The following is a 12,065-nucleotide window of genomic DNA, read 5'->3' as shown; positions in this document are numbered from 1 at the left end:
AATTCCGTTCAGTGAAAAGAGCTTTCATCCGAAGAAAAAAATCAGCACCCCCCCCCCCCACCATACTTCTGGGTTGGATCCCGATTAATGCTGAGCCACATCTATATGGCGCTTTTACTCCAGTTCTACTCCACCCCCAAGTCAATCATGGCAGATGACACATGCTGCTTCCCATAGCTAGCCTGGCATTTCTTGCCCTAAATCCGTGGTTTTTTCACTCATTTTGTGATGGATTTTCCCATCACAGCAGCTTCACTGCAGCATGGGAGTCCGTGTGCTCCTCAGCTGGCTTCCACACAGGCTGATTGGCGGAAGGGAAAGCGGCATGGGACAGGGGTGGGGGGAGAGCAGAGGGGTAAACATGTCTACCTGGAAGTAACTCATTAAGTTCAGTTCCACATCACTGCCTCTAACTTTAAATAGACATTCAGCATGGGAGTGGTGGCGAGGGAGCCAGCTCTGCTGTTTTGAAGCTGTGCAGCTACAAAGGAGTACAGCTGAGAAATGGTGGAAGCCTGTTGATTTGAAGCTGTGCAGCTGAGAAAGGGTGGATGTTTTCCTAAACATGTACTCAGAAGCACTTCACTGAGCCTGTGTTGGGGGGAGGGGGCAGGAGCCTGTTGAATGGGCAGTTAATATACATCAAAGACTACATGCTAGTCGCTCTCCCTTTTCCCCAGCTCTGCACTCTCTGCTCTCAGTGCCTGCTCAGTCTCCAGTGGCAGAGGCTGCCTGCCCGCCTCAGAAATGTGCCTGTGTATGTGCGGATTTTGCCCAAATCGAAAAATATTCGCCCCCCCAAAATGTGGATTTCGCCCAAATCGCTTTACAAAGCAATTCCATTTAGATGGCCCCCTGGATGAACTGCACTGTTAGAAGTGAATTTTGCCATCCCCTCCTTCCCACAGCAACCCTTCCAGCCCTCTGAAAATGCTACACAGCCTCATGAGACACTGCTGAATGAGGTGAGCTGTGTTGAAGAAGAAGGATCCCCTCAAAATTGAGATGAGATTCCTTCCTCTCATGGAAGGCAGATCCTGGGTCCACTCCCCACCCCCATTACTACACCAAGCCTCTTCACATCGCAGTCACAGACTACAGCATAGATTTTTTAAAAATAAAATATATAAAAGATTAAATACTTTATCACCACCAGTGTTATTCATTATGAAGACTGAGAATGCCAAATATACATACCTTTCCTTTTCCTGGTTTCTGATTTTTTCCTTCAATATCTTCAAAGTCAGTATCTGAAGAAAAATGTGTTTCAGACTCCCTGAAAAGACATATTTTTACATCCTTGATCAGAATTGCTTTATTTAAAAACTATTTTATTTGAGACAACTACACTATTGCTTTGATACAAAACAGTGCACTCGAAACAAATTGAGCTCCCTGGAACATTTATTCCAATATGAACAGGAGGTACAGGGCTGGTCTCAGAATATGGTAGCATACCCCAGGTAGAATGATGACAACGGAAACTAGCTAACTCTGAATGCTAATATGTGATCAAAAATATTTCCTCTTCCTCACTCCCAGCTGCGAAATTTTAATATGTGACAAGAATATGAGGAATGTTTAATATAGCAATGCTCATATCCACACACTTCAATCTGGTACTTCGGTAACTTATATATCACTAATTCCCTTTTAGGAGCCACCAACAATAAAAAATGGAGGAAAGGTAGAAAAAGGAGAAAACATTTATCTGCATTCAGCTCATATAGCACAGAACTTGCAGACCACAGGGGAAAAAGAGAACTTAAAACATGTTTGCACTGCCTGTCAAATTCTGAAACAATTTTGTTCTTGTAAAGAAAAAGGTCTGTGGACATATTAAAATAATATTAATATATTAATATTAATATATTAATTAATAATAATTATTAACCCCCTGGAGGGGTTGGGCATTGGAGACACTGTACTGCAGTGGTTCCGGTCCTTCCTCTCCGGCAGGTACCAGAGGGTAGCACTGGGAGAGGAGGTTTCGGACCTGTGGCCACTTACTTATGGGGTGCCACAGGGTTCCATCCTCTCCCCGATGCTATTTAACATCTATGTGAAGCCGCTGGGGGCTATCATCAGGAGGTTTGGGGTGCAGTGTCATCAATATGCGGATGACACGCAGCTCTACCTCTCATTCAAATCTTCACCAAGGTTGGCCGTAGAATCCCTGTCCAAATGTCTGGAGACGGTGAGTGGCTGGATGGGGAGGAATAAGATGAAGCTGAACCCTGACAAGACCGAGGTACTTTTGGTGGGAGACAAGAGGAGGCTGGGGGATGCTGACCTGGTGTTGAATGGGGTACGGCTACCCTTGAAAGACCAGGTCCGCAGCCTGGGGGTCATTTTGGACTCCCAGCTGTCCATGGAGGCTCAGGTGTCAGCTGTGAGCCGGACAGCGCTGTATCAACTCCATCTGATACAGCGGCTGCGCCCCTTCCTTCCCAACCATCTGCTCCCATCGGTAGTACATGCTCTGGTCTCCTCTCGTTTAGACTACTGTAATGCGCTCTACGTGGGGTTACCCTTGAAGACGGTTCGGAAGCTGCAGCTGGTACAGAACGCGGCGGCTCGCCTGATTAAAGGCAGCCGCCGGCGAGATCACATCACTCCAGTGCTGAAGGAGTTGCACTGGTTACCAGTTGTTTTCTGGGCCAAATTCAAGGTGTTGGTTTTGACCTTTAAAACCCTATATGGTTCCGGCCCAGCCTATCTTAAGGAGCACCTCCAGCAACACCAGACAGGCCGCTTAACAAGATCAGCCTCAGATGGCCTTCTCTCTGTCCCATCAGCCAGGACAGCTAGACTGGTGGGGACGAGGGAGAGGGCCTTCTCTGTGGTGGCCCCCACTCTGTGGAACTCCCTCCCTAGGGAACTCCGTCATGCCCCCTCTTTAATGAGCTTCCGTCGTGCATTAAAAACGTGGTTGTTCAGGCAGGCATTTGGGGTGGGTTAGGGTATTTAAAAAAAAAAAAATTATGGTACAATTTTATTGTTTTAAATTGTTTTATGGTGGGTTGTACATCGCCCAGAGTGGCTGGGTGACCAGTCAGATGGGCGATTAATAAATTTAATAAATAAATAAATAAAAAATAAATAATCCACATTCTGTATCAATAAAATGAAATTCTACAACCAGAAAAAAGTTATATAAATGAAAGAAATTCGCATGTATCCACTTAATTTGGGTAATTTATTTTGATATCTCTTGTAAGTGAGAAATAATATGGATCCCGGATAATTCAATATCATCCAAGTTGTAGGATACATCCATTTCAGTTCATAGATAAAACCTCACTTAAGCTGCAATCCTAAACATTCTATGAAGTACGCTCCACTGAGCTCAACAGGCCTTACTTATGAGCAAACATGCATAGGACTATGCTGTCAGACAGAGGATGTTTTGTTTTACCCCCTAAAGTCTCACTTTTCACAATACTACCATACTTTCATGTAGGGGCATGTCCTTCTGTTTTACAGATGACATTTTCTACAATTTGAAAGAAGTCCATAAGGCACTAAAGGAAATTCACAGTAAAGTTGTAGAGAGAGTTTCCCTTCCTTTAATCTGAGATCAAATTAATTTCAGGAGAACAAATCAAACAGAGAACATAACTTAAAGGACAAATTAGGGCAGCCAGAGTATTTCTTTGATCATCTTTAGCAAATAAGGATTTAAAAAAACAAAACAGAACTCAGAGAAACAGGACATATTCATCAATCCAACTTGACCCAAATAAGATACTGCCTTAGCTACACTGCCCACCTTTTCTGAGAACGTTTGCACTGAACTCAAAATTATCTGAAAATATAAACTCAAAAGAATTGCTTATGGAACACAACTATAGTTTTAAAAAGTCACTATACCTTAAGAAATCATAATTACTTATAGCAACAAAACTTCACTAATGGCTAAATCATTCAGGCACATTTTAAACCAACATCATAACAACATCCACTGGTGATGAAACCATGCTTCTGTATTAATTTAAACCACAAACTAAGACAGATATATAATAGTCATTCAATCATAACTATTTGCAAAAAAGAGAGCTAAAATACGCTTTGTGGTTTTGTAATAAATTTTAGTTACTTACTGAAGCAGAGCAAAATTAGTTGTTGCTTCTTGAGCTGCTATCATTTCTTTATCATCTTCTGGAACACTACTGTATTAGAAATACATTCAAAAAGCAGTTGTAGATGCTAAGTGTACTTGGTTGTCACTTTCTTCTCTTTTTGTAGTGGCCTATACCTGTTAAAAACAAGCCCAAGGTTAACTCAAGTTACAAACCTGGTGATTTTGGTTGCCCTGATTGCTTCTTGCCGCTCCTTTAAAAATTAGCCCAAATTTTAATTAGTTATCTGTGAGAAGCAGTATGTAACTGGGATTGGCATAAATGCAGGAGAACTATCAATCCCAGAACCCTCTCTCCCACTCTTAGGGTGCAATCCTATGTATGTTTAGACCGAAAGAAGTCCTACATTTCCCAGCATGCCCCAGCCAGCATGGACTTTTTTCTGTCCAAACCTGCATAAGATCGCACCCTTAAGAACATAGTCCTCCAGATCACATCAAAGGTTCATATAATATAGAATCTTGTTTTCAAAGTGATCAACAAGATGCTTCTGGGATGCTAGATTAGATGGGAACAGTGACCTCTGAACATGCAAGTTTTATTTATTTATTTTTTAATCAATCAATCAATCAATCAATTGCCCATCTGGCTGGTCACTCAGCCACTCTGGGCGACGTACAATAATAGAAACAGTTTAAAACAATAAAATTCTACATTAAAAACATATTTCTAAAAATACCCTAACCCACCCCAAATGCCTGCCTGAACAACCACATTTTTAATGCGTGGCGGAAGCTCTGTCACCTTCAGAGGTGTGCTTCATGGGGATATGAGAACAGGACTTCCTGGTAACAGCACCCACATCGTGGACTCCCATCCAGAAAGAGAGGTTCAGCTGGTCTTCTATCTTGAGTTTTAGGAAGGCAGCAAAGACATGAATATGTCTAACCCCTTTCAAAGACATCTAAGCCAAGGGGTTATCACACCTTGTAGCATCATATTCTGGGTTAATTCTGTTCTAAGTGGAGAACTTCACTTTGTCCTGAGTCTATTGCCTATCCATTTCAATTAGTGCTCATGGATTTACGTAATTCTACTCTGAATTACGACAGGTAGAAACATTTTTCTCATATCCACTTTCTCCATACCATTCCTAGTTTAATTAATCTCAATTATTTTGCCCCAAGGAAGGTCCACTGATTGTTTTGCTTGTCCTTTTCTGAACCCTTTCCAGCACTGTAATATCCTTTTTCAGAAAGGCCAACCAGAACCATATACAGAATTCTAGAAGTGACCACACCACAGAATTATATAATGGCATTATGATACTGGTCATTTTATCTTCAATCACATTCCCATTAATCCCCAGTACTATTCATTTGAGAAAGTTTATAACCTGCCTTTCAGTCTGCAAGGTGATTTCCAGATTTAAAACACAAGAATACAATAAAATTATTCAGATAAAAATAAATATATCACATCAATTAAATCATCAAAACAGCAGCAAAAGAGGGGCATAAAACCGGATCAGTTTAAAAATATACTGCCACAATGGGAGGCTAAAAAAATTAAATGCACAACAGAATAAAGATGTCTTTGCTGCCTTCCTAAAACTCAAGATAGAGGACCAACTGAACCTCTCTTTCTGGGTGGGAGTCCACAATGCAGGTGCTGTTACCAGGAAGTCCTGTTCTCATGTCCCCACAAAGTGCACCAATGAAGGTGACAGAACGTGGAGCAGGGCCTCATATGCTAAAAGGAGTACATGAGCAGGTTCATGAGAGAGGAAGCAGCACTTCATAAAACATGGTCCCAGCTTGATTAGGTCTTTATCAGTAAATAATCAGCACTTTGAATTATGCCTGGAAACCAGTACAAATGACTATGAACTGATGTAGTTCATTTTGAGAAGCAAACATCAGGAACCACTCTGGTCCGTTACATTTTGCACCAGCTAAGGTCTGCCTGAACACTCTTCAATGGCAGCCCTACATATAGCATGTTGCAGTAGTTCCATTTGGATGTGACCAGGGTGTGAATGATAGTAGGCAGATCTAAAGGGTGCAGATTCAGATGAGCCAGAGCTAAGCGAAGGCACTCCTGGTCACAGCTGCCACCTGGACCTCCAAGGAGCAAGGAAAACCAACAGGAGAAGGCACCACAAGACGAAAGGAAAGCAAACAAGTGCATAAAGCACAAGGTACCCTAAAAAATATTATGGAAGAGTTTCACTTTCAGGAGTTTCACTTTCCTCCAGGAGCAAGGCCAATACAGGAAAACTCTCAAACTGCAAATCTCATTCTCAAATCGAAGTACAACCCTATCCACCACAGATTGTAACTCCAGGACCAGATTGGTTCTCCTACTGACTGAAAGCACTTCTGTTTTGTCTGTATTAAATCTCAGCTTATTAACCCACATCCAATCTATCACTGCATTAGACAACAGTTCAGGACCTCCACCGCTTCCTTGGCTTAAGAAGAAAAGGAAAGAGCTAAGTATCACATGCAAATTGATGACATCCAACTCCGTCTCCTGAAAACCTTCCTCACTAGTTTCATGTAAATGTTAAATAGCATTGGGGACCAAGATAGAACCTGAGGAACTGCAAAAACCAACAGTCATAGCATTGAGTAGCAGTCCCCAAGCACCACTTCCAGGGACCTACATGCAAAGTAGTACTGGGGCCCACTGTAAAACTATGCCCCAAGCGCTTCAGAGTCCATTTGGGTTTTTTACTATCCTGCATAGCTAGATTTCATATGCAAATGTGGCTACATCACTGCTCACCCTTGATTCCAGATCAGGCATGAACGTTAAAAAGCACCAGTACCAATGTTGGGAGACCCCACTGCTTATACCTCAACTGTGAAGCCTGTGTTTGTTCCTATCCTCTTTTCCCTATTCTTTAGCAAGTTACCAATCCACACAGAACTGATCTTTCTTATCTCCTTACTCAGATGCTTATGATGAGGGCTTTTGTCAAAAGCCTTTTAGAAGTGCATGCTGATAACTTCCACTGGATTCATACCTACATCTTAATTAACACCCTCAAAAATACTGTAGAAAGTTGGTAAGAATGAACTTTCCAATGCAGAAGCCATGCTGATTCTTCATGAGCAAGGCTTGTTTTTCCTGTGTGTTTCACCAACTGACCCAGGTCAAATGAATTTTCTGATCTCCCCTCCTCCATCCCCTAAAAAAAAAACACCCTGGTATTATGTTGACTATGTGAAGATGACTATTCTGGATAGAAGATGAACAATAAAGGTTAATAAAGATAAAGAAAAAAAGTGGTTCAGGCATGGCAATAAGTTCATTATTTTTTCAGTTTCTCCCTGTCCTCAAGTCATCCTTTTATGCATTTCCCATTTAGAAATATGCTTCTCTCTCTTTCGGTCTCTGTCTGTCTCTCTCTCTGCTTTATTGTCAACTTACATTTGTATTAAAAAGTTTGTGCTCCTTTGTATTTTTCTCATTTAGTCAAAACTTTCTAGTTTCCTTGACTCTGTTTACTCACCATGCTGGGCATCCTGTATGACTTGTTTGTACCTTTCCCACTTAAGAGATGCAAAGACCAGGGGGTAAAACCCAGAAAAAATATGTTGCTGTTGCAGACTTTCTCAATTTTCCCCAAAAACAAACTGGAAATTTTGTCAACACTGAAAAAGCCTCCTATAAAATATTATGGGATATTCCTGCTGCATCTGAATCTGTATCCTATAGTTGTCAATTTCATCTGGATGCTTATTAAGATCTATGGACTGCTTAGATCAATGTATGCATTTGAAATAGAAATGATGCACCATTTTCCCTTTTTCTTTTTCTTAAAGTTGTTATGAACAGTTTTTGTAAATGGATATGTTTGTTGTTTGTCACACACTATTTTTGGTTTTGGTTTTTCTATTGCTGTTTTTTAAAGACTTTAAAAAAAAACCTGGGAAAACCCCTTCTGTAAAATAATATGGAATAAGTGAAATGTTTTTTAAGACAAGGTTCACCCACTGAAAATGTGTGGTATGAAGATTGTTATGCAAGACGATCTACGGTATTATTAGAGACAAATATTTTCAAGGATATGTTTACTACTTAAATGTGACAAGTTTTGTGCACAAGTAATATCTTCTAATGTGTGTATGGTAACTATTTAAGAGTTCAATGTTGTTATAAAGTTCAATTCTATATTCAAATATGCCCATTCTTAGTACTGTGACTACATGAGACTGTTTCTGTTCAAATAATACATTTTCTTTTGTTTATTACAACAATTGTTTCTGTTTTCAAAGTTTATTTGTTCCAACTTTCTGAGATCATAAAAATGATACATGTATTAGGCAGCATAAGGTACAGCATTCTGCAGCTCTCGCTCTCTTATGTTGTGTATATCCACAATTTTGCTTGTACAAAACTAAGGATGCAATCCTATGGAGGTAGCCATCAGCCTCCGAACTCGGGAGACTGACGACTATCCAATGAAGGAGGGCTGGAGGCGATCCTTGCCGCTGTGCTCTGGCTGTCATGCATTTTTGGTTAGACAGGTGATTTCGCTTGTCTAGCCACAGCACGGGGGGGGGGGGCCACGGGGCATAGGAAGTTGTATAACACAGCTTCCACGGTTGCCTCGCCTAGGACCACCCCCTTTTCCCTGTCTCCACTTCAGAGCGCAATGACATAGCTGGCATGGAGAGAACAGCACCAGCTATGAGGGGACAGGGAGCGTGGTTTCTCCGGTGGGAGCCCTGGTTCTGACCTTGGAGCCCAGAAACCAAAGAATTCCTATGTTCCCAGACACTGTCTAGGGGACACAGAATTGCTCCCTAAGGCAATTATAATTGAGGCTGCAATCCTATGCACACTTATCTATGAGTAAACTCCACTAAACAGAGCAGTTCTTACTTCTGAGTAAACATACATAGAATTACTCTGTAAACTAAATAATCTGCCAAATAGTACAACGTTACATGCCATCTAACTTATAAATTATGTATTTTATGTTGTTAATGCTGTAAAATAAGCTTAAGTTTGATTTAAAAAATATATTGCCTATATTTAATTTTTTCCCCAAAAGTTGGTGCGCCCCCCCCCAAAAAAAAAAACCCCACAGGGAAAACTCCCATCCCCAGCTTCAAAATTCCTGGAAATTTTACATTTATATTGTCCTACCTCTCCCAGTCAGTGGTATATATTTTATCCAAGCTTTTATCACAGTGATTTGAATGACTTCCAAGTATCCTGAAGAGATTTGACTCTCCTGACTCTCCCATTCAACCTCCTTTTAACAACTCCCCTTGAGTAGTTTCTTCTCTTGAAATAACATGTGATCATGTTGGGAAACTTTCCACTTGTACATATGTTGAACTTGACAGCAGTGTGGTCCCTGCTAAATTATACATATCACACCAGAGCCCTGGCACTACTCAGGATTAAGTGGCTGGATGCTTTCTCTCTGAAGTCAGCTCCATAATCAACAATTCAAAGGCACAGTCATGTATCACTGCCTCTTTGTTGGAACCTAAATATACATTTACCTAGATAATGTGACGGTAAAGTCACCAATTATTACAATATTTTCTGGGGAGGCAATAATTTGGATGAGTTGGTTCCACTTCCACTTTACTGGATCCTCTTTGACATATAAAGAACCCCTTCCCTGTCCCTCCTGAAAGTTTTATACCCAGAGATAACCATATCCCAGTGATTTTGAGTGTTCTGCCAAGTGTCTAATGTGCCTACTATAACTATATTTTCTTTCACCAAATGCACAAATTCCCCATCTTGGCTTTGAAGCTGTTTGTGCATAATGCCTGTACATTGCATATCTATCAAAATATTCACTCTGTGTCCAATTTGTTATTTGGTCTCTTTAAAAGGCAGTCATTTGTTTCTGTATACTGATTGCCCTTTGAGGTCCTGAAATATTAACATTATAATCCCTAACAGAGACCTTGAAACAAGCTCCCCATCTTCTGCAATCTTTCCCCCAAAGTCTTGTTTTTTAAAATGTTCTGCAGCCTTTGTAATGTTAATAGCAGCAGTCTGGTTCCATTGCAGGCAAAAGAAGCTCATGTCTTTTATACAGGCGTGACTTAGAAGAGCACAGCCGTCATGACCTTTTTAGGTGCTAGCATCTAGAATTTTTATCACTGCTTAAATTTGTATTAATGCTGTATTAATTTCTGCCGTTTTTCTCTAGTTTACTGTTGTTGCAATGTTTCAAGTTTACAGTAATGTTACTGTAATGTTGCTGTATGTTTCAAGTTTAATAGTGAATTTTGATTATTAGCTGTCCTAAAAACTCTTATTGAAAAGGTGGTGTACACATTTTTAAAACAAGTACGTAACATAAATTTCTGTATGTAATAAGATGTTTGCTTTGCATAGTAAACATTACAGAAAGGAATCTGAAGAAGTAAAGAGCAAGAGACAAAAGCTGCAACCGGTACACATCAACCACTTGTATCAACTCTGTGTTCATGAATCTGTTGTCTAGCTGTGCTATGAGGAAGACAGGCTTTTTAACGAGAATTGCAACTATTGCCCAGAAGCAGAAAGCAGACATCTTAAGCCTGGAAGCATGCAGTTTAAGCCAAAAATAATAAATTTTAATCACTGTCAAATGAAATTGAAAACTAGATTTTTAATTTCAGACCTGAGTTCTAGAAGTGTAATTCCCTGGCAGGGAGAAAAAGCTAAATTTCAGACTGCCACTAAGTGATGCTAAAACATAATCAGCTTACTTTTAAAAATAAAATGTATCATGCTGAAAAGATCACTTGGTGGAGCTCTAGCCCAAAGCTAAATAAGACAGGTCACCCAGAGGTTGACCTAGCTATTTCTTGACAGGAAGTTTAAATAGAATTCCTAAGACAGAACATAATGAGTTAGATGTTTATTTTGCAATTCTCTAAATAAAATTATCCAGGTAAAGAACTCCTTTACTTTAATAATGCTGAACTTATCAAGAATATAATTATTTTGCCCCCAAATCAGCTTCTAATATTAACTATGGGGGTGGGGGGCAATTGTTTTGGGAAGGGGTTGGGGGGATTTCTTGGTAGTGATGTTACAAAATTTGATGATTTGTCCTTGTGTGGTGATGAAAATTGCTCATTAGTATATCTGAACCTTTATTATGTTTGTTAATTTTATAGGTAAGTATGTTTCAATTTTAACAGGAAAATTTATCCCCACAAATGAACTATATGATTCTATTTTTTTTATTTCTCATTTTCATTTCTGAAAAAAATGAATTCATTTGAGAATTATTATACTAAAGTTTTTTTATTTGAAAAACACACACACCTAAATCAAGTCTGGATGCATGCCTGTACATCACTTGGTGTATCTCTGCCAACTGGTTGCCATTGAAAAGAATTGTGACTTGGCACTGAGCAATATGAAAAGGGTTATCTGCAGCGAACAATCCATGATGGGCTCCAGTCACACATGCACATAATCACATGACTGCCACCTATGGTCATGTTTGGACTTAACGGTAAGCCAGATTTGCTGAGAATTCTGGCTTATCGTTCATTAGTGTGTGGTGCACGCTGCTCAATAGCCCCACTTGGCTCCAGCACCCAGTGGGAGCAGCTAAACTAACCAGAAAGTGGGGAGGCAAAAGCTTCCCATTATATCCAAACTTTTAACAAATCAAAGCCTGAAGCCAGGCTTTGAAGTTATTTTCCAGGTCCTAGTTTGTTGGGAGGCGGGGCCGAGGGGGCAACAAGTAGGGTATGAATGTACGAGGAAGCTTTTGCTTTCTCATTGGTTTTTGGTTAGTTTAGCCACTCCCACTGGTGGGAGGAGCCAAGCAGGGATTATTGAGAAACATGCACAAGCACACTGCCCATTACCATGAACCAGAATTCTCAGAACTGGTTTACCATTATATTCAAACTCTGTCTATGTGAACCAGGCCTTCTGTTGTTCAGTCGTTAAGTCGTGTCCGACTCTTCGTGACCCCATGGACCATAGCACACC

General features: G+C 40.4%; 1 protein-coding gene across 5 annotated transcripts in view; it reads right to left on the bottom strand.

Moving 5' to 3' along the window:
* STAG2 (STAG2 cohesin complex component) overlaps nucleotides 1-12,065 on the bottom strand; it is an 85,924-nt gene that overhangs the window by 42,081 nt on the left and 31,778 nt on the right. For 4 of the 5 annotated variants that reach the window (XM_084813799.1, XM_084813803.1, XM_084813802.1 and 1 more), the window contains exons 2-3: nucleotides 4,104-4,258; nucleotides 1,198-1,276 (exon numbers count right to left, since the gene is read on the bottom strand). In XM_084813799.1, coding sequence (XP_084669925.1) covers nucleotides 1,198-1,276; nucleotides 4,104-4,147 — 123 coding nt within the window. In that variant the 5' untranslated portion in view covers nucleotides 4,148-4,258. Of the gene's footprint in view, nucleotides 1-1,197; nucleotides 1,277-4,103; nucleotides 4,259-4,886; nucleotides 6,010-12,065 lie in introns of those variants that run through there. The other variant, XM_084813801.1, reaches the window with a different exon arrangement.

The sequence above is a fragment of the Heloderma suspectum genome, chromosome 9 (assembly GCF_057233095.1).
Source record: "Heloderma suspectum isolate Gila_16-S chromosome 9, 16-S_ref, whole genome shotgun sequence".
Classification (NCBI taxonomy): domain Eukaryota; kingdom Metazoa; phylum Chordata; class Lepidosauria; order Squamata; family Helodermatidae; genus Heloderma; species Heloderma suspectum.
The sequence above is the reverse complement of the archived record's forward strand: the minus strand, read 5'-3'. Positions and strand labels throughout refer to the sequence as shown.